A 23,787-nucleotide genomic window follows, 5' to 3' on the forward strand; every position below is an offset into this window, starting at 1 on the left:
TTAAAGAATCCTGCACAAGGACTTCAAAAAATAATGTGAGAACTTCCAATAACAGACATTGAGGTGAAAGAGCAGGATTTTAGCACACATTCCAATTTTTCTCCATGCAACAAATATTTAATATTTGCGTTTGATAAATCTTGACAGGAATAGGCTTTTTCAAGAGAAAAAGTGATATAAAACCAAAACACAAGAAAGAGATAATATTTGTAAAAATATAGGGAATAGGTCCATTTTTCTTTTCTTTGTATATAATTTTCTCCTTTGTATCTGCATCATTACACACACTGTTGACTCCCAAACACATGTCTCAGAGTATAGTACCTGAACGGTATTTTATATTATTTATTACAGTCACTTCATGGATTAAAACATTGGGAAAATTCTACTTTTTAAGATACGTAAAAGATAAAAAAGCGCTTCACTTTTGCAAAATAAAAGACAAAATTCAAGATGTGTGCTTGTTAATTCTTCCTTTAATAAAGTAGGTAATCATTCTTAGGAGAGGAAAAACACAGCCTTTCATAGATAAAAATGAACATTAGTCATTAAATTATTCTCAACATTCTTCAGCAATGTAAGATGACATGCAAAAGATGAAACCGTAAAGATGCAAGAAACCCAAAAGAGCTTCTAATAGGTTGAAAAATGTTTTAGAGCACCACATATTAATACTAATGAACCCTTTATACTCTATATTCTTTCCTGTCAGCTTAGTGTTAACAATAGCTGAGATGAGCAGATTGCTCTTAAGAGAGAAAATTAATTGGTGCTTTAATTTGAGAACCTTAGTATACCTGGTAGAAGGCAATATGTTATTATGATCTAATCTTTTTTGATTGACACTTCCAATGCCATGCAAAATTAAGTTTGGTATATTATTAAATTTTACAACATGGGATTAATATATTTGACTTTTCTGAAGAAATTACTCACCTTTCTCTGTTAGCAAAGTACTGTTTATTATATGAAACCAGAAGCATAACATTGAGAAAGTAAATACATACTAAATAAGGCAAACATATTACAGCAAAAATTGCTCTAACAAGAAAAATAATTTGAACCATAAAATAGGCAAAGGAGTCAAACATATAAAAGCAAAGCTAATAAACAAACAAAAAACCCAGATCTTTATCCAACTATTTTTTCTTTACTTCCAATAAAGTGAAGGTGACTTACTATTTTCTCATCTATTCTGCCTCATTTTCCACTATTAAATAATTTGCTTTAAATGGCACTTTTAATGTATGGTAAGAAAGGAAAAATTCAGGGTGGAAAGGAGTAAGGTTAGCCACATCAAATTAATCAACAGCCATTTAATCCTCTTTTATCATCCTCACAAATATCAAGGAAATTAAATAAATCTACGCAGATTCTAGGGCTGAACACTTGAAGTGATTTATTTTGTGAAAGTCTAAGTAAAAGAGTATTAGATTTAAAATTGCATAACCAGAACATTTGTAGATTTTTCATTTGGATCAACAGTCATGTGATGACTTTATTCATTAACTCTACTAATTATATATTTTGAAGCTCTTTATATAAACTCTCAATATTATGTCTAATTTTAAAAAACAGAGGGAGCATCTTCTCATAACTCATTCAAGTTATCTGACCATGTAATTATACAATTGCCATATATAATAGCAATTCATAGATGCAAAACTATGGCTAAAGGACAGTGCATTACAAATCCAAGTGACTTTGGGAAAAATCAAATGAATTCTAGGACAGTCAGTTCAGTTAAATTTATCACATCAAGTTCAAAACAAGTTCAAAAAGCAGTAGATTTTTCAATACTTCAAATTCCATCTGTATCATCTAGAAAGTTTCTAGCGTAATATTCAAAAAGAGCTGTATGCTGTGTAACCACATTCTCTGTAGTTTGTGATCAGGTTATACTTTGGATTATCATGATTCACATGTCTATTCATAGAGAAAAGAACTGCTCATCGAAATTGTAATGGAAATTGTTATACACCAGTGTTCACAGTCTCATGCCCTATCAATCATGATTACGGCTATAGCACTGAGTGTCCAATAAAAATAAAACGTACCAGGAATGTTTTGCTTAAGAATACAGCTCCGAGATATTACCAATCAGAAGGGCGAAAATGATCATGTTATATTAGACACTGTTGTCATCATTAGTTCCAAGGGTTCAAGATATAATGATACCTAACCTTTTCAGAAAAAAAATATTTTTTAAATGGGTTGCATATACTGTGGCTATAGGAGTTTTCTATCTAAGAACTGTTGATTACTTATTACAGTAGAGAATTAGTTTTTGGAGGCTAAATCACTGAACAAATGTTTCTCTTGTTAACTAGATGGGGAGAAAGCTTATATTTGAGTTTGCTGCAATATCAAAAAGATATATTGGTTTCAAGATCCATTTCTCTACGTAGTTAAATAGCATTCAACTTGCAAGCAACAAAATAGTTTTGAAAATGCAGTTTGCTTGGAATGAATACCACATACCAGGAAGAAAGACCAGCATAAGACCATGATTTTGACCAATAAATCTTAATACATACATCATTTTTCCCCTCTCTGGGTCAATAAAATTAGTAAGTGTAATCTTGCACAATACTGTGGAATTAGCAATGGCTGCATGAGAAAAGGGAACCCAATTAGAAATCAGAGTGCCTCAATAAAGTATACACTTTGGGCTGTAACTATTTCTTGTATTATTTACTAAATACCCCCCCCCCCAAAAAAAAGAAAAACTAACTCCTCCCCAAAACTGGACACTAACCTATGAAAGTTATTTTGCAATTGTCAGGATAATAGAATGAACTGTGTCCAGAAATATTTTAGCTTTCTACAGCACTGACAGAGAAATCTGCCCTTGAATGAATCACAACCAGCATGGAGATTCAAACTCTTAGGAATCCTTTTTGTCCTTAGTGCGAAAAGATAGATCCTGTATTTAAATTAACATTTAAAAATGACTCTTTCTAAATGGTTAAGGAATATTGCAGCATTAAGATTCCCAATGAACTTTGTTCCTAGGCAAAGTAGGATGGCAGAAGTCTTGAAATAACTGTAAAAATACATCCTAGATGTTAGGAAACATAATTCAGGACTAGTAGACCTATAATCCAAATTGTTTCAAGGCATTGAATTTGTATTACTTTGTAAGTATGAATATTTGCATGAACAGTAGTTCATAACCATCTATAAAGTGATTATGGCTGTTTTTCTTCTTCAGAAAATAATTCAGGAGGCAGCACCAGACAAGAAGTGGGATATAACTTGAAATGTTTATTCCTCTTGTCTGATGAGAGGAATATCTGATTCTACTCATAGCCTATATGATCTATCAGGTTCTGAAATTATTTTTATATTCATTTGTTTCCCTATATTTGAGTAGGTACTTTCCAGTAAATTCATGAAATTATGCAATGCATTTTATTTTATATGTTGGGGGAATAAAAACTTACTAATCAAGGTTTCAAAAATCTGTTAATAGGAGTAAACCAGCAAGTATTGCACTCATATATTACATCTTGGTATTACATGTGTGTATTGTAAAGGAAATTAGTATATGTTTATTGTTTTTAGTTTCTGGTTAACCTGGGTTGCCTTGATGGTATCTGTTCACTGACATGTTTAGCCTTATAAATCTGAAATCACAACAGATCAAGTCTTGAGGCACAGGAGATGCTAACTTCTTGAATAGCTCTCTTACATTTCAAGAGGGCTAACAATTGTAAAATCAGAATCCTTGCTGTTGTTGCTGCTGCTATCATCAGGACTAGAACTGAGGTTACTTGAAGAGGCAGACATAGATCCCATCAGTGGATCAGTGAAGGCTAAAGAAGTGTGACATGGAGCCTCACTCTTCATGTTCATATCCTGGGAAGCAGGCAGAATCTGTTCCTGGTAAGAAGCAGAAATAACTTTTCCTTCCTCTTTAGAAACTAGGATATAATCATCACTGTGTCTTTTGACAAGACTTCTACCTGGATGACCAGTAGCCTGTGAAAGAGAAAAAAACAGTTAAATGATAAAGCTTAATCAGTTATTTCTTTAGGATGCAGCTACAGCAGCCATAATCACAGCTGGGACATACCTCTACAGCTGTGGTTGGTGATGCCTCCACCATTGCTCCCGCATAAAGTTACATGCCAAAAAAGGTACATATAAAGGGGGTCCTAGATGGAAACTCTTTAAGCAGCGCCTCTCCTATAGATCATAAAGGATGAGTTGGTTTATCAAGTAGAGATGTTCCTTTTCTTAATAAGAAACAAGCATAGAAAATTTCTTGACTGCTAAGTATTTCTGATTTTTTTTAATTGAATGCACTTTGTCTTCTTGTATGGTATCTTTATGCATGGAAAATGTTACTATGAAGTGGTTCTCAGTGATTTACAATGTTAAAAAAAGGTTTAATGATAAGTACTAAACTGCAAAGAAAACTTTCTGAAATAACTTCAGTGCAGAAGTTTAAAATATAAAACTTGATATAGACTTATTTTCTCAATTCAGGTTTCTATAACATCTTTGGTAATCCTAGGCTTTTCTAATGATGGTATTTCCAGAGTTTATCCCTATTCTTTCTCTGCCAGTTTCCGTTTAAAAAGTCTTATAATGACATGAAGCATGTTTTCTTCCATCTGCTCCTGCTCCTGAATAAATGGAAAATGACAGAATTATACTTCCAGGAGCTTTGAAAATTAACAACCTTAAACCTAGTACCATATGGTTCTTCAAAATAGTCTTCTTGATGAATTTCTGGTAGAAGAATAGAGGAATAAAACTCAATAGTATCAAATATAGTCAACCAAGCAATATCTCAAACATCAGGGCAATAGGCAACAGTGTACAACTACTACAGCATATAAAGTAATTAGATTTCTATCATGGTATGAGAAACAGAATCCCTTCAGCTATACATACATACATACATACATACATACATACATACATACATATGAAGAAGGAATAGAAGGAAACTAAAACAAATTCATACTAATTTGATTAACTGCTGGATAATTGGAATAAGAATTTAAAGACTAAGGCTGAATTACTGTTGAAGATGAAAATTGGAGAAATATGAAAAGAGAATGGTAATAATAATAAAGATATGGAAATTTATGTGCAGTTAGTCCTTGACTTATGCCCATTCATTCAGCAATTGTTCAAAGTTATAATGGCACTGAACAAAAATGACTTATGACTAGTCCTTCCACTAATGACCAACACAGGATCCTCATGGTTATGTAATCAAAATTTGGGTTCTTGGTAACCGGCATGAATTTATGACAACAGCCACATCCTGAGATCACCATTTGTGATCTTCCAAGCCTGCTTCTGATAAGCAAAGTCAGTTCATGATTCTACGAATCACTTAACAACTACCTTATCAATGGAAATTCTGGTCCCAACTGTGGTCATTAGTTGAGGACTATCTTTACCTGTTCTAATTTTCTTGCACTGTTTCCGTAACTTAATTTTACTTACTCACTTTTCCTGTCATAATATTGTGCCTCCATTCTCACTGTATCCCCAAATCTGCCTAATATTCTCTACAAATCATTCAACCAGTACATGCTTCTATCATTGCTATAAGCATTCCTTATAAATGGAATATGTTAAACCAGGTTCCCCAACCTGTGGGCTGCAGCCTGGTACCGGTCCATGGCCTATTGGAACGGATGCTAGCGGCCCCATTTGAGCATGTGTGGGGGCACTAGCGCCACCAGTGTCACGCTGGCATTAACGGCCCATTTGCATTCATTTTTTACTTCATTACCTTGCAGGCCAACATATATTGTCCACACGATATTTCACCAACTCAGATATGTTTCAGGCTCCATTAGTTAATAAAGTCTGATTGCTGGGACTAGAATACAATGTTCTCTGCCAATGCCCCCATCCTCTGGTATATTTTTCTTCCAGAAGTGAGATGTATTAAAACATGGTTCTGTGGCCTTGTATGGGTATCCCAAAGATGCATGCAGTTGTGGGGTTGATTGGTGTTATTGCAGCCCTCCCTTTTCCTTTGTTAACTAATTTTTTAACAAAATTTGATTATTATTGCCACCTTAATTTTTTTTTAATTTCTAGTTCTAAATTCTACAATTTTAATTCTTTTAATAAAGAATATAAGATTAAATCAAAAAAGCTACTTTGCAGAGGGATTTAGTTTTGAAAGGTTTTTTTTACACAGAATTAAGAGACAGATTTAAGATAAATAATAAAAAAATTGGAATTAAGCAGCAGAAGGCAGAAATTAAACTATTTACGAATTGCTAAAATGTATACATTTTTACTGAAATTTGAAATGGAAAACCAAATGAAATCTTACTGATCAAAAAGTAGAAAAATATATGATTAAACAGATTAAAATTTATACTATAACTTAAAAGGCAATTCTTGTAAAATGATGTAGTTAGGTATATGACCTTAGAAAAATTGTCTATAATGTATAAAGGCATTTCAAATTTATGTTCTAAATGTGGACAACATGAAAGATAATTTTATCATGCTCGAGGGACTTGTAAAAAAGGCATACTTTCTGGGTTGAAATACTACAGTAGAATTTTAAAGATTAACATTCAATCAAATTAGAACTTTTCTTGATGCAGTTAATGAATAGTCAATTAGAGAAGAACCGTGGAAGATTATTTTTATGTATGATTATTGTGGTGAGCCTACTATGTGCACAAAAGTGGAAAAACTATGAAATACCCACAGTGGGGGAATGGTCAGTGGGGATGACAGAATCAGCAGAGATGGCAAACATTAACTATTTTGATTAGAAAACAATCACTGAATGGAATCCCCATAAAAGAAAACAGAGAAAAATGAATTTGTGATTTATGCATTTGAAAATTAGAAAAGGCAGGTTATGAAAGAAGGAGATTAGGACTTAATTTTAGAAAGAAAGGGTGAAATATAAGTGCATTTATAATCTCTGTTGAAAAGATCAAAAGCAAATTTTCTTTTTTTCCTTTCTTTTTATTTTTTCCTATTCACTATTATTTCTTATTTTTCTATTTCTTTTCTAATATTTGTATTATTTTTCTTATTAAAAATTTCATCAATAAAATTATATTTTAAAAAGTTTTTAAAAAGTTGTATAGTTTATAGTTTAAAAAGTTTTTTAAAGTATGTACTTATTTTAACAGTCTCTTAAAAAGAAGGTAAAATATATTCATTTGGCATATTATATTACTTTTAAAATTGTTTCTTTTACCTTGAGGAGACAGATTGAAATTGCCCAAGTTTTCATTTATAATTTAGATTGATAGTTTGTGAGTTCAAGTCCTATCTTTGTCATGAAAGCTATGTGTGACCTTGGCCCAGTCACTATTTCTCTCAGCCCAACCCACTCACAGGATTGTTGCTATGGGGAAAATAGGAGGAACAAAGTGTGTTGGATAACCTTGAGTTGTTTGTAAAAATAATAAGTATAGGATATAAATAAAAAAATGAAATAAAGATTGTTCAAGTTAGAGGTTTATTGTGTCTATTTCAATTACAGTTGTGTAAACTACTGCATTTTCTAATAAAGCCACTGTATTTGACTTTTTTTAATCTGGATGTAACAGATGAAAACAAATTGGGAGCAAGGGGAAACAAGATGAACAAAAAGCAATTTATTGTAGAACTAAACAAATTAAACATTAAATAAAAACAAATCTTTAATAGTAAACTAATTGCAAATGGCATGGATAAGATTATTGTCTAAAGTAGTGGTTATTCTTCAGTATACCTAAAAGAAACCAACCATTTTCTTACTACCCCATGACAGAAAAAAGATTTGTAAAAATAAAACAATCTTTGTACCTCAATCTTATGTAGCTCTGTATTAAATGCTTTCTCCATGGCTTTTCTAATCCCACATAAACAGAACACAGATTGAGAATTCATAATAAGTCAAACCAGAAGTTATTTTTACTTCTTAGGGAAACATAATTAGACACGATAAGCTGGGCTAAGAATTCCCTCCACCCTCCTTAGCTGCCACAATTTGTTTCAGCCAGTATTTCAACTGGCAGAGATTCATTCTGGCAGCCAAGAGATAGTTAAAGTATAGCTGTAGAAATGCCCTTGCCTAGAGGAAGGCATGCAGCATGTTCCTCAGGAATTTGCACAACTGATTCCAGCACAAAGCTGAGCCCTACATGGAAGAGAGCTATAAACCAACTATTCACCAGTTTTTATTTTCCTACCATGTTTTCCCGACAATAAGATCTTCCCTGATTTTGGGGGTGGGCCTAATATAAGCCCTATCCCCCAAATAAGCCCTAGTTAGGATCCCACCCACTCTGCTGCTGCAATGGGGCAGAGCATGTATCACGCCACTGCTGCCACTATGAGGCGAGGCAGGTGGGGAGGGGTGGAGTTGCCCCAGGCGCCCATACCTGCTTACTTCAGGCCCCTCCCAGCCAGGCCATTCCTTGCTCGGCAAGCTTCCCTTTCGCTCCCCTCTTGAGCCAGATTACCATGCTACAGAGGATGATCGGGCTTAGGCTGGTCCCCCTCTGCCATTTCGGAGCCAGGGGGGAGTGACGGTGAAAAGCTCTGCTGCCGCTGTTCACTGCTGGAGGAGCTTTCTTCATGCTTCAACTCACAGATCATCTGCTTGGCAGCAGCCACTTCCTCCTTCTCCACCAACTCTTGCGTGGCTTGCGCCGTGACTGGGCAGTGTAAGCCTCCCCTGCTGCCACTGGAGAAAAGGAGAATGGGGAGGGGAATGGCTCTGCATAGCGATGCAGAGAAGGGCACTTGCTTGCTGCCCTGCATTGCCCCGCATCTCCCTTATCCGTTGCTACTGTAGAGTTTGGCCCACCACCACCCAGCTCTTCTTTCTTCCTGACAGCTTTTCAGCTCTGGCACATTTCTCTCCTGCTGCAGGGAAACGGAGTTTGTGGGACTAAAAAAAGTTCAGTTAGACCTTCCAACTTCTCACAAAAAAAGAGATCTCTGCTCTGCATTGCTGTGCAGAGTTGCTCTTCTTCCTGTTCTTCCTTCTCTCCAGTAGCGGTGGTGGAGGGCTGGCGGGGAAGGCTTGCGCTACCCAGCCATGGCGCAAGCCATGAGAGAGTTGGTGGAGAAGGAGGTGGTAGCTACCACCGGGCAATGATCTGTGGGGAGAAGCGCAAGTAAAGCCCCTCCAGCATGGCACAACAGCTGTGATGACCCAGGGCACAGTACAGAGGCAAAACAGTCAATTGGCAGTTCAAACCACCCTTTGTTTGCTCCAATTTCCCCCAAATGCTCCCACGTTTCTTGCAAGCCCCAGAACAAAGTAAGACATATACACTTTCAGCAGCCTCTGGCTGTATGTAGTTTTACATACAGTTAGATTAGAAGAGTAATTTACTCAAGGCCACATAGATAACAAGTAATGAAACATACATCCAAAATCTAACCAGTCTGTGGAAATACAAGCTTGCCTGAGCAGTTTCAGAAGAGAAGCCAAAATTCAATCTGAGGTCTTTGAACACCAAATCAAGTTTGTCAGCCAGTCCAATGGTCAGAGTTTCAGGGTTTCCAAGCAGAAATCACAGCACAGAACAGATCAGAGAGTTGTTTCCAAGATCAGCAATGGCACACAAAATTCCAAGAAATTAGCATTTGTTCCCAACAAATGCCCCTCCCCACAGCGTCTTCTTAAGTCTAGGTCTGCCTTGTGGAGAGAGGTGGGGCACTCTCCTCCCTAATAGTTGAACCTGCCTGTATTTGTTCCCTCCTTCTTTCCACTCTCGGTGCTCTAGATCAGGATGGGGTGTCCCTTGCTCATCGGCTGAGTTCTTTCTCTCATGTTCATCCTGTCCCAATCCTGAAAGACTCTAGCCTGCCTCACCCTGCTCCCCCACCTTCCTCTGAAGCCACAGACACCTCTCCGTCGACCTCCATAGGGTCCAGATCTAGCTTATTTTCCTCAGCATATTCAGCTCTGATGGAAACATGACAGTGGCAGCGGAGCCTTTTGCCATCACTGCCCCTGGCTCCGAAACAGTGGAGGGGGACTGGGCCTACCTTGCCCATCCTCCATAGCATGGCAGTCCGGCTCGGGAGGGGAATGAAAGGGAAGTCGCTGAGCAAGAAATGGCCTGGCTGGTGGAGCCCTGAAGGAAGTGGGTGCATAGTGTGTGGTACAGCTCTACCCCCTCGCCCAGCTGCCTCACCTCATTGTGGCAGCATTGACATGATGCCACGAGCGGGCGCAGCAGCCACATGGGTTCCTGTTGGATGGGGCTGTTGGTGCCACTGGCACGAGGCGAGGCAGGTGTCATGAAAAATATAAGACTGAAAATAAGACCTAATGCCTCCTTTAGAGTCAAAATAATATAAGACCGGGTCTTATGTTCAGGGATACTCGGTATATGCTGATAAGACAATCATTTTATCTGTGCCCAAGTTGTATTTGCAATAAAATGCTGATGCATTAGTGTCATATAGTCATCATGGAAAGTTAGAAATAAATTATGGCAGAAAAAGATGAGTATATTCTCTATTATTTTATATATAAGCTCTAAAACAGTGGTTCTCAACCTGTGGGTCGGGACCCCATTTGGGGTCGAATGACCATTTCACGGGGGTCACCAAACAACGCAATCCGCCATTTTTTCCCCTTTTTCTTAGCTGTGCTACTCCCATTAATTCTATTGGCTTTTGAAAGCCAATAGAATACTCTCTTGAATAGAGTCTAATTCTATTGGCTTTCAAAAGCCAATAGGAATTGTCCAGGCTGTCTCTGCCCTGCTGAGCCCACCAAACGTCCCATTCTGCAAACGGTGCTGCAAGTTGTCTGCAGCGAAGGTGAGCTATCTGGAAGTTTCCACCCCTCCCTGCTGAGCAACTACCTAAAATGTAAGTAAAAGAGGGCCAGGGGTGGGAGGCCGGCGGGCACAGGAGGGTTGCTGGCGTGCGTGGGGTCCAGCGGGTGCCTTACCTCCCTTGGGCTGGGCCAGCTGGTGGCCCAGCCGGTGGTTGGCCTGCGCCGTCTCTGCCACTTGCCAGCTATGCCTCGGCTGGTGCAGAGAGTGGCACCACGCATGTGCGGCACTCCCGGGCAGGGAAAGTCCTCGACTTACAACCAGTTGGGTAGTCCTCGACTTATGACCGGTTGGGGGTCGTGGCATTAAAAAGGTTGAGAACCACTGCTCTAAAACGTCTCCTTTTTTCCATAAAGAGAAAATATTAATAATGTATTCCTTAAAAGCACCCCAAACAACCATAAAACTTGTGCAATTTAATTTGTATAAAGAAATTTTTAAAAGTTTTTTTTCAACTTTTTTTTTTTTTTTACAAAATATGAAACTTTTAATAACAATGTGTTTCAATACTATTGGGAAAATTAAGAGTCCTAATTGGAAATGCTATAGAGTATGATAGAATATCATATAGATATTCTATATATCATATCTATATATCTATAATATCTATAATATAGATATTAAAAATGAATTTCAAGAATACGTTTGGTGTAGATTTAGAAAAAAAACAGAAATATACACACTGTGTAAAAGTATTCAGCAGTTGTGCAAAAGTGCTGTAAATTGAGAATGCTTTCAGAAATAGAAGTGATAATAGTTTATTTTTTATTAATTAACAATGGAAAATGAACAGAAATCAACATCAAATCAATATTTGGCGTGACCATCCTTTACCCTCAAAACAGCATCAACTCTTCTAGGTACACTTGCATACAGATTTTGAAGGAACTTGACAGGGTTCCTTCAAGGTTGTTCCCAACATCTTGGAGAATTAACCCCAAAATGTCTCTTCATGTAATTCCAAACAGATTCAATGATGTTGAGATCAGGGCTCTGTGGGGGCCAAACCATCATTTCCAGGACTTCTTGCTTACGCTGAAAATAGTTCTTCATGAGATTGGCTGTATTTGGGGCCATTGTCCTGCTTCAGAATAAAACTGGGGCCAATTACATGCCTTTGTGTTGGTATGGCATGATGGATAAGAATCTGCTTATATTTCTCAGCATTGTGGACACCATTCTTCTTCTTTGTCCTAGTGTCCTAGCCCCTGTCCTAGGCAGGGTCCATTTATTGACAAAGCCGTCTCCGTTTGGGTTGATCCAAAGCATCTTCCCGGATGACACCCACATATTTCTTGTCTTCTTTGATGCAATCCATCCATCTTTTCTAGGATATAAAATGCCTTCAATGATAGATGGAACGATGCATGAGTTGAGTACTTTAGTCATATCAATGGCAAGGACACCATTGATCCTGATCAAATCTCCAACTCAATTTGTAGAAATGCAGCCTCAACTTCCACCATGCTTCACTGATGCCTGCAGACACTCATTATCATGTTGTTGTTAATTGCGAAGTCGTGTCCGACCCATCGCGACCCCATGGACAACGTTCCTCCAGGTCTTCCTGTCCTCTACCATCTTCTGGAGTCCATTCAAATTCACACCTACTGCTTCAGTGACTCCATCCAGCCATCTCATTCTGTCGTCCCCTTCTTCTATTGCCCTCAATCTTTCCCAGCATTAGGCTCTTCTCATTATCATACTGTTCCTGAATTCTTTGGTGAACAAACTGCTTCCTGCTACAGTCAAATATTTCAAATTTTGATTTATCAATCCAAAGCACCTGCTGTCATTTTTTGGTAACCCAGTTTCTATGTTTCATGTATAATTAAGTCACTTAGTCTTGTTTCCACATCAGAGATATGGTTGTTTGGCCACAATTCTTCCATGAAAATCACTTCTGGACTGTAAATGGATGTACCTTGGTCCCAGTGGTTTCCGCCAATTCTGTGCTGATGGCACTTCTGGACTTCTTCTGATGTCGAAGGAAAGTAAGCATGATATGTCTTTCATCTGCTGCATTAAGTTTCCTTGGCCAACCACTGTGTCTATAGTCTTCAATTTTGCCCATTTTTATGCTTCTTCAAAAGAACTTGAACAGCACATCTTGAAACCCCAGCCTGCTTTGAAATTTTTGCCTGGAAGAGACCTTGCTGATGTAGTATAACTACCATTTGCATTGTTCCTGTGCTCAGTTTTTCCAAGGTATATCACCTGTGACATGAAACTGTCTTCCACAACCTCACCTTAGTGGCAGAGTTTGGCTAGTCTTCACCCAATGTTAAGCCTCCTACACAGCTATTTCTGTTTCAGTTAATAACTGCATTTCAACCTTGCAAGCATGCAAGTGTAAGAACTGATGCTGTCGTGAAGGCAAAGGGTAATCACACCAAATATTGATTTGATTTGGATTTCTCTTCTGTTCCTTTACTTTCCATTTTTGTTAATTGAGAGAAATAAACGATTAACACTTCTATTTCTGAAAGTATTCTTAAAATTGTAGCATTTTTGCACAACTGCCGAACACTTTTGCATGGTACTGAATGTAATCAACAATCACCATACATCTGATAGTAGCATGTAACGTTGTATGAGAATGAGATATAAGTGGAGCATTTTCTGATATAGCCCTTTCCTATAAAGGAAACAAAAAAGGAGAAGGAGTGAATGAGAAGTAATATTACAAGGACACTGAAGGTGGACATTCTGAGAATAAAGAACAGAGACTGTCCCATCCAAGCTTCTGTCTTAAAAATATATGAAATATTTCTTATATTCTTAGCTGTTTCACCTCAAATTAGTTTTCCTCTGATATTACAGACTGCTATTTTCTTCATCTACTTGAACTGGCTCCATAATTCATCACCAGAGAGAAAAAAAAATAAAGACAGATAACAGAACATTTCTGCTTACCATTAAGTATCTAAACAAATATTTCATTAAATACATATTTAACTATAAAACCAAGAACTGCAGTTTTTCATAATTCTTTCTTCTACTTCTTTAGCTAAACTTCTGATTAGAAACAGATCAAGCACAGCTGATCTTCCTCAACTTTTCTTCATCCTCTGAAGGAGAATATTGTCAGCAAGGTGAATCAGTAATTTCTTAAAGAATCACCCTTGGAAGTTTGACTTTTAGCAGGCACTGAATTAATTCAATTCTTTATCATTGCAGTTTCAGGGTTCATTGCAAGATTCGCAATTGTGGCATCATGCTTGTCGTTTTATTGGGGAGGTTGACAATAGACATGAACGACAGCCTTGTTTCTATTTGTTTGTCCATTTATTTTACATTAGGTTAGCTTTAGAATATTGACATATTAATTCTTTAGAATTCTGGAATGTAAAATGGTATTTTACCACAGATTCCAGTCTCCTTTTCTTTTGTTTGTATTCCTTTGGAACAAATTATTTTATTTAATGTCTATATTCTAATATAAACTGTCACACAGGTCTTCATTATGAGTGTTCAATTATATTTGTTTTTCTGTATTAATATCTCTTTTTATGTTCCATACTTTGTTTATACAGACAGTGAAAGCCTGATTAATGTTTTTTTCCAATTTTTAATGGAATTATTTAGAGGTTCCATTGCAGCAATAGTCTTTTTCTTATAGTATGCCAATATTTATCCCAAAGACCTTGCTTCAGAGTTAACCTCAGAGTTAAGTTAAGTTTAGACCAAACTTGCTGTGCATGGTCCATCGTCTAGATCAGGGCTTTTCAACCTTTTCACTGATTGTATCACTTTTTTTTACAGTGCTTTTCAACCCGTCATACACTTACCACCTGCCAGGTGCCAAAGTAGCACCAATGGTATACATACCATCGGTTGAAAAGCCCTGATCTAGATGATCCAGGCCAGAAATCATTTTTACACTGTGAGCACTGTTTATGTCTATAGATTTGGAATTAGCCAAAGAATCTATTGAATCCACATTGCTCCCCAGCACCCGACTTAACCAAATACTGAACTGAAAAACTCAGGATTATGGATCTCATAAACCTCTGCCTAACTACATACTTCCAATTTGATGGACAAATTTACCTACAAATTAAAAATACACCTATGGAATCGCTAGTTTCAGATGTTATGCAACATCTAGAAGCCACAGCACTTCCACAAATACAACCCAAAATATGGATCAGATATGTAAATAACATTTTCACTTTAATAAGAAAGGACCAATTAGAGAACATCCATAGAATCATCTACTTTTCAAAGGAATCTACTTTACCAGGTAAGGAAAAAACAACATATTACTGCTCTTCTTGGACATCCTGATCAGCAGAGATCACAATGGTAAACTAGAAACAAAAGTGTAGAGAATAACCACTCACACCAACCAAGTGCTTCACCACCAAAGCAACAACCCTACCTCCCACAAAAGAAGCTGCCTAAGAACTTTAGACAAACACCAACTGTAACAACCTTGAAGAGAAAAAGAAAACAGAATATTTATGCAACATATTCCAACAAAATGGATATTCACACAATTTTATAAAAAAGTGCCTGACCATTCAATCTAATACAGCACAACCAATACAAGATGTTCAAGAACATCTCAGAAACTACCAACAGACTACCACAACCACACAGAATCAGCATAGCACCCAAGACAACTAAAGCCATTCAAAATATCCTAAGTAACCCCAAGAAAAAGCAGGGGTCATCTGCAACATACAGTGTAATGATTGCATCAGCCCTATATAGGACAAACAGGCAGAAGAGAGGCAAAATGCATCCATGAACACCAACTAGCAGTCAGAAGGCATGATGAAAACTCTTTAATTTCACAATATATGGGCAGACTTAACCATTGTTTCAGTTGGGAAATTGTGACCATTCTAGACTAAGTCCGAAAACATTAAGACAATTTCTAGCCACCAATAAACACATAGACATAAACAATAACTACATACTATGGAAAAGAGAAAACCAACAAGACAAAAAAGGAATAAAAAGATCAAAAGATCTCCCCATCAGCAATCAGCATCCAGATGAGCATAGATTAACCCCAAGATTAAGATCAGACCAATGATCAAGTAAACATTACCCCAATCAAGGAACTGCCAAATAAGCCAAGAATAAACAACCAACCAAAGAACCTCTAAGAGTGACAGGACAAGCTACTAGAATGTAAACTTGGAGCAAACCCCACTTCTCACTAGCACTGATGATGTTACCTAGTTTGAGTAATGAAATATCTACCAAAAAAACAAAACAAAACAAAAAAAACAACCAAGCTTAGGAGAAGCAAGGACCCTTCAAGTGTCAATCAAGAAAAGATTTAGACTTCCGGTGGCATTTGCCGCACCGATGGCGGCTTTTTTCTTAGCCGCCTGTCTCGGGATCGTGTAAGAGCCGGCAGACAGCGACGATCAGCTGTTTTGCGGCTCGGAACTTTCTTCCTGGGCAAAGGGAAGAAAGTGAGCTTTTTTCCAGATACAAGTTGAGCTCCTCTTATCTCCCAGAGATTATTTTTTGGGAGACAAAGGGTGAGAGCTCCTACTATCCTACCTTTGAAATTGATGAAGATTTAGCAACATTCCTGTTTAAGAAGAGCTCTGCATATCCTCAGATGCAGAATTGACATAACAGCAAAAGTCTTCCTGAACTGCACTGTATGTTTTACCTACTCTGTATTTTATCTATTTCCTCCTAACCCCATTATCAGCAGATGTTTTAAATGGTCCTAATGCAAAACCTCGTTTTTTCAATTGGGATCATGTGAAAGTGAACAAATTTTGTGCTATTACATTAGAAGAAATGAAGACAAAAACAGTTTCTAATATCTTCATTGAGCAATTTAGCTTGTTTAAATATATAAATCACAGGCGTAATTATTTAAATAAAATACATTATAATTTATTATATTCATATAAATTAAATAAGTATATTAAATGTTAAAAATATAAAGAATAAAAACATAAAAATATTTTATCTTTCTTTTATTTGTTCATCCACTATAAACTATAGTGACTTTTACCAATAATTTTTTTTGTTATACTATCCTTTTTTCTAAAGCCATATAACAAACAAGCTAACTTATTCTGGTGTAATATAAGGCTTTTATGTTTATTGATTTAGAATCTAATTTTCTTTATGTAACTGATACAAAGTTGAGGACTACCTCTAGTAACAATTTATAAGAAACTGAATTAAATTTGACATTAAAAAAGATGGGGAACCAAAGCCTTAGGAACAGGAGTACTCAATATATGAATGATAATCGGGAACTATTTTGGTATCTAATTCATCTTTGTAGTTTTTTAAAATATCAAAATCTCTTTTTCCAATGTCAATAAGTTCTTATGTGTTACTTTCAATTTATAGCATTGTAGTTAATATTAGTAAATGCCACAGATCTTTTAGTGTAGAGCATGGGTATCAAACTCGCCAAGTTATGTGTCGTGACGTATTGTGACTTTTTTCACATTGCTGGAGCTGGTGTGCGCGTGGCCTCTGCATGATGCAACTGACCTGTGGGCTGGCAGTTTGACACCCCTGGTTTAGAGGTTCCTCATTTTACATTACAATATTGTAATTGAATAATTTCCTATAAAGATTTAGCAACTCTATAATGCTAAAGAGGTTGTATATAACCCGAATTTTTGCTATATTCTTCTCAGTGCTGATAAGGTCACCAAGCCAAGCAGAAGGGTTGGTATCAGTAGTAGATGGTGGGTGCAGAATGCAGAGCTGCCAAAAGAGGAGAGACGGGGAAGCAATCGGTGGTTGTGGGAGCTGAAGTATGTTTGATCACACGACTACACAGATGCTACAACAATTAACTTCAAGGACTGGACATAACTATCAATTCGTTCAGCACTATTGTCATTTTGATTGGTTGTTGAATGAATGGTTATTAAACAAGGACCACTGTGTTGGAACAACTGTTATGGCTTAATGTTAGCCTAGAACAGCGGCTCCCAGCCCTTTCTATACCCCACACTCCTAGAATTCTTCTGATATATTCTCGCACCCCTTACAAAATAACAGCAATGGATTATGCATATGCACTATAATTTTGAAAACCCAAGTTTTCACACCCCCTGGAATATCGTCTCGCATCCCTGGTTGGAAACCTCTGGCCTAGAAGATAGGTCTGTTAAAATTAAAATGAAAAATTAATACTAAATATTATAACTACAAAACACACAAATTCCGTGAGCTTCTTGGTACATAAGGATGCATTAGATTGGGTTTGTATAAGTTTTTAAATTATTTTTGAACTATAATAATACACTTTTTGACGGACACATTCTTTTCAAGGATTTCATTGAAAAGCATGCATTTTACCTTCTTCAATAGAGGGACAGACTGCTTTGGAGCTGACGGGTTTTCTATGTTTTCAACTGCCTTCTTGCTCTGATTGCTGGAACAATAATGATCATCTTCTATTGTAATCTGTTCATTCTCTTCTGCTTCCAATTGGCTCTGATTGAAACGGAGGGAGCCTTTCAGAATATCTTTAATCTGTTGAAGATAAGGGGAAAAATGCATTCTTTGGATGAAATCTAAAAAGGCCTACCTAGATTCTCTTGAGAGAACTAGCCTATCATCAACTATCTTACATGATTAAAACATGTACTGTAGAAAATGGCCAACAGTGTTTCTCAGTAAAAGCTTTAGGGAACTCATGAATCTTTTAGGCAAAATGACGAGGCAGGGCACATGCACTTAAAAGAATATCACAACTGGTTCTGATGTCATTAAACTGCTGACATATGCCATGCAAAGTTACAGTAAATAATAATGTAATAAATCAGTTTAATTGGAATTTCACATTTCATGCTTTGAACAGCACCTGGGAAAAACTGGGAATCATTGGGATGAAGGTAGTGGCTTACTATGATTCTATCTCCCTGGCTGTACACAGTAAAAGCCACACTATTGATTATATTGGGGGGAGAGAAAGTGGAAATAGATGGCCAGAACTTGGTAGCCATACCTCTCTGGAAATAGTGGCAGGACTTTTAGATAATTCCTGGAAGAATACTATTGTCACAGAGCAAGAAAACAGAAAGCTCTGGCTGCTAATGGCCATGAGGAAAGTAACAATTAAAATGGTAGGGTGTTTCAGTCAATCAAGGTCTGTTCCCAGAGAAAATTTATCTAGTATTCTAAGACATATGAGTAGTCTAGGGAAATTTAGTTTTCCCCTGCACTAATTTTTTAAAATATAACATTAAGATTTATGTTGATCAATAAAATATTAAAATTACTTTTCTTTCATACCTGCTTCAGCCCAGCCAAAGAAACTAAAATTTCATCTTCTTTTTCCAAGTGTTCTTGCAGGATGACTTCTTGAATATTTCCTATAATGTCAGTATCAATAAATCAGACTCATGTTTATTTCTATGAAAAAGACATGCTTTTATGGTTTTTAAAAATGTTGTTAAAAATCACAAGTAGCTAAAAATTTAAAAAAAATGTTCAGGACTTTTATAAATACAAAGCTTAATACAGTATAATTAAATTAAAGATAAACATGACCGTTTCTGAGCACAAGTACTTTTCAACAGTTGCAGCAATAAGGCAGAATGCAAATAATATGTGCCTGTGACATGGATTTCTGTTACGTCTGTTGATTCACATAAATGACTCATATTTGTTCAGTTATTATTTTACCAGACTTCTGCTTTTTTATGCTTAATATGTAATTTTTGTACTGTTTTCTCATTTTAAAGATTAGATTTTTAGATCTGCTCTGAATATGACAGAGATGCTAGAATGATGTGATCTAAATTATTAGACAAATAAATCATTCTAATGTTAATGATATGGTACATATGTGCAATATATTCTCTTAAATCCTGGAGAGAATTTCTGTTCAAACTAAACTGTGATGTTCTAAAAAACATCACAGCCCCTTTTGTATGGGCCTAGGAGTTTTGTATAGTGGCAATAGTTGAAATTAGGTGAAACATTTACTTGCTACTGATATAAGAAATAGAACTTCTAGAACACAGTCCATTTGTTATTTTTCCACTGACATATCTAAGGAAGATGTTAATCCACCCTCATAAACATGGAACATGAAGAATTCTTGAACACTCTTGAGTTATTTTCCAGATGACAGGAATAATGCTGAAGCATTTCTCTTTGGGATATCACAAGCCACTGATAATGATCTCCATGAGCATCTGTTTATATGAGCATCTTTATTACCCATAGAGTCTTATTTTTTTGCTACTATTGTGCAATAAAGACAACAAAGGTATCATGGTTCCGATAGATGAGACCAGTAGAAATAAGAACTCTGAGGCAATTACTTTCCTCAAAGAACACTTTTAATGGCTATATAATATCAGCACGAACAAAGGTGAAACCAAGACTGAAAGTGCCCCCCCAAAGGTTACAAAGTAAAAGTTGAACTCCCCACCCCTTAGTGTGTCATAAATCACAATCCCCAATTAACACCTTTGAAGGACTTCCTAACAACAAATTCTTAGGCTGCTTGACCTTGGTTCCCACAAGAAAGTTATTGTTTTGACTAAGCTATAAGAATGCATCTCCCCCCTCCCATTGCTGTGACAACCAAAAAAACGAAGAAATATGGCTGAATGCAGAGTGTTTTGAAGGTTTGACAGAAGGCTTACTGCAGCTCAGCAGGGTTTGTGCAGTTTTGAGACTTTCAACAGGATGCCTTCATTGTTGTAAATTTGAATTAGATATTCCGTGACCAATTTAATTCAATGTTGGGGTCAATTTTAGTTTTTAAAAGATATGCAACATTATATCTTTTAAATATTCTTTCTTAGCTGCTTGGATCTAACTGAATGGGAAAGGGACAGCTGCCTGAGAGCTGTGAGTGATAAATACACCCATAAAAAAGGGACAGGTATGAAATGCTTTGAAGAAAGCAATAGCAAATCCACTTCTAAAAGAAAGCTACTGGATCCAATAGATTTTAACAAAGAAAGTGCTAATAATTTAGTGGCTGCTTACTGTGAAGTTTCAATAATCATTAGGACTATTCCTGTTATGACCGAATTTCTGATTTTGAGAGACTGGGAATCTGTGAGGGGGGATCTGGAGTACAGTACTGTAATTCTTCCACTCACATAAATACCTTAAAATCATAGTAACATAGTTATGAGTTCTACAGGTTCCTTTCAGTCACTGCTATGTTTACTCAACACCTATTATGAAGTCATTGAGAATGACTATCTGAATTAGAAGATGCTATTTAGATTGTTAACAGTGTCTGTTAACAATCATGGCAGAACAAGCAGCCAAAATCATATTATCCTAAAATTCTCTGGACCTCCAAAAGTCCTATTTTGTCAACCTACTTCTATGGAAGAGTACGACTGAAGTGGGTGGATAGTAAATGACAAGCTGAGAGAAGACATTCTTTGTTCAGGCACCCCTAATATGGAATTGACTTCCTATCTAGTTAGAGGTGGAGTCAGGTCTAGGTAGCTATCTGCTCACTCAGGTTTTGTTTTTGTCTGATCTTACCTTGCTATACTTTTTAATGATCTTGATGTCATATTCCTTTTTTTCCAATTTTAACCTTTATATTGATTTATTGATTTATTTTACTGTATATCATTAATATTTTTAATGAAGGAAAATTATCTATCTAAATAAAATAAAAGGCAGATATTTTTCAGATATTTCCATATTTTTTTAAAACAAGCTTCAAACTTAAAACAAACATTAAATTAAAAGATTAGCTGTGACTAGTGGAACAAATAACTTCATACTGTGGTTATCAGACTGACTTGCTTTACCATCAATAATTAGGAGTAACCACAGTTTAGATTTGTACTTAATGCTGACCTGTAACTAATTAAAATATAATCTTCTGGACATACAAGAAAGAGACAGAGTGTTAGTCTCTGGTTGGCCTAATCCTGATCTTTTACTGAAAATACTTCATTTAATATATCTAAACATAGCTTTGGAATATAATTTATAGCTTTGATTCTTTTTCTTTTGAACCCCCACTGCAGCATTGGTCTACATTACTGCATTTTCCTAGTTACTCCCTAATGGAAAGATTTTATACATTACTTATGAAGGATCTAGCAATATTGTAACATTATAGTTTAACTTATAGATGTTAATACATTTGCAGACAATTTACCTAACCATATAAATTAACACAGTAAATTAAATTAATAGGAATAAATGGCAAGATGCAAGTTAGTCAATTAAATCAAATAAGTGTAAAATAATTACCTCAAACAGTGTAATTTGTAAAATATCATTTAAATATCAATACAATATTTAAATGTAACAATATATCTTCCTTCTCTCTCTCTCTCTCTCTCTCTCTCTCTCTCTCTCTCTCTCTCTCTCTCTCTCTCTCTCTCTCTCTCTCTCTCGGTATTATTATTTTGTCCAAGTTTATGGTTGTATTTTTTGTATTGATAAATTTGTATTGCACATATGACAAAATGCATATCTGGTAACATTTTAGCTTTGAAGTATGATTTTGATGTTATTTTTTGATTGAAATAGTTGAAATTATTCTCTTAGAAGTAAAAAAACTTTCATGATCTGCATTAAAACAGAACATCTTTTTTGGAACAATGAGCATTTATTCATTCCACAAATGAATTATGAGACATATAAATTATTTGCAAAGCAAAGAAAATTTGTTACTATGTCATAAATGACTTTCTTGAGTTAGGACTCATATTATACAAAAGCATATAAAAACCATGATTCTCCTTCAGGAAACCTGCAATTAATATACATTCTTCAGAATATGTCTGTTCTGTCAAAATATTGTTTTGTAACTAAGTACTTAGAAATTGGTTATAAATTCTAGTAATTTTTCTTACACAGGTTAGAATTTAATATGACAATGAATGATAACAATAATTAAAACTAATTTATAGCACACATCAGAGTAGGTGCATTGTTTAAAACTTTAAGATTAAATTGGCTCTGAACAATATCAGTTTAATATTTTATTGATGTTTAACTATAGTTATTATTAAACTATATTATTATGTTTAACAATAACACAGTGGATCACTGTGGATGGTCCCTGCATGTACATTTATCCTCCTCACTTTTAATCTCTAAAAAATGTTTGCAAAAGGATAGCATGTATTAATACTTCTGGGATTGCTCCTAATGTTAATACTGCAACAAAGCTAGTATTAGGAAATACTAAACAAAGCCTACATTGTTTTTTATAGCAAAACTCAGCAGGTAAGAGTCTACTCTTTCACATTATTAAAACCTATCCAAAACCGAACAGTTATTAATGCTCTGGAATAATGAACCCCTAAAATGAATACAATACTACTAAAGTTCTCAAATATCGTTGTCTGTATTACAATGGATAGCTACAAAATGTGAAGGCTCTTTTCCATATATATTAATCTTGCCACAAAAATCAATATACCATTGTTTCACATGCTGTATTTCTATTATGCAAGGCTTTACATTCATTTCTATAGTAACACAAAGAAAAAGTCCCAAATCTACAATTGTATTGTCATTGTGTGGTGCCGCAAAAGAAGTAGATGAGCTGTTAATGAGGAAGCTCTTATATAAACACACAAATAAAAATTACTACTCTAAGTCATCATTTCCTCCTTTATGTTACAAGGAATACAATTATAAACTTGGCAGTTTGTGGATTAAATCTTTGGTAAAAAACAGTATGTTGAGTAGAAACACAGTGATATCACATTATAAAGATATGGAATGCTCTCCCATTAGCAATATACTTTTCTAACCATTGTTTTAGTTTTGTTGTATGCCATCCTTGCTTGTGACATGGGTGGCTTTATAGATTGGATTAAATAAATACAGAGAGGTACACATATACAAAAATTAGCTGAAGCTTTATTAATTATGATAAAATTAATAAACCTGATCTTGGTGGGAAAATTACTGTCAGAGATACATAAATTATAGCCATTAGTATATTTAATTATGACAGGCAGAAAAGAATTCTGGATCAGAATTGAAATAAAAATGCTAGAAAAGCAATACGCTTCACTTA

At 35.8% G+C, this 23,787-nt stretch overlaps 1 protein-coding gene across 3 annotated transcripts in view; it reads right to left on the reverse strand.

The window, feature by feature from the left end:
• Positions 1-456: 456 nt before the first annotated feature.
• Positions 457-23,787, reverse strand: part of TBC1D5 (TBC1 domain family member 5) — a 376,566-nt gene continuing 353,235 nt past the window's right edge. Inside the window, exons 21-24 of one of the 3 annotated variants that reach the window (XM_039348848.1) lie at positions 19,047-19,126; positions 18,108-18,284; positions 4,079-4,191; positions 3,843-3,984 (exon numbers count right to left, since the gene is read on the reverse strand). In XM_039348848.1, the coding sequence (XP_039204782.1) occupies positions 4,081-4,191; positions 18,108-18,284; positions 19,047-19,126 (368 nt within the window). In that variant the 3' untranslated portion in view covers positions 3,843-3,984; positions 4,079-4,080. Of the gene's footprint in view, positions 3,985-4,078; positions 4,192-18,107; positions 18,285-19,046; positions 19,127-23,787 lie in introns of all 3 variants that reach the window. The other 2 variants (XM_039348847.1, XM_039348846.1) reach the window with 2 other exon arrangements.

This window comes from Crotalus tigris, unplaced genomic scaffold (genome assembly GCF_016545835.1).
Source record: "Crotalus tigris isolate CLP2741 ecotype Arizona unplaced genomic scaffold, ASM1654583v1 scf7180000018184.2832721, whole genome shotgun sequence".
In the NCBI taxonomy this organism is placed as follows: Eukaryota; Metazoa; Chordata; class Lepidosauria; order Squamata; family Viperidae; genus Crotalus; species Crotalus tigris.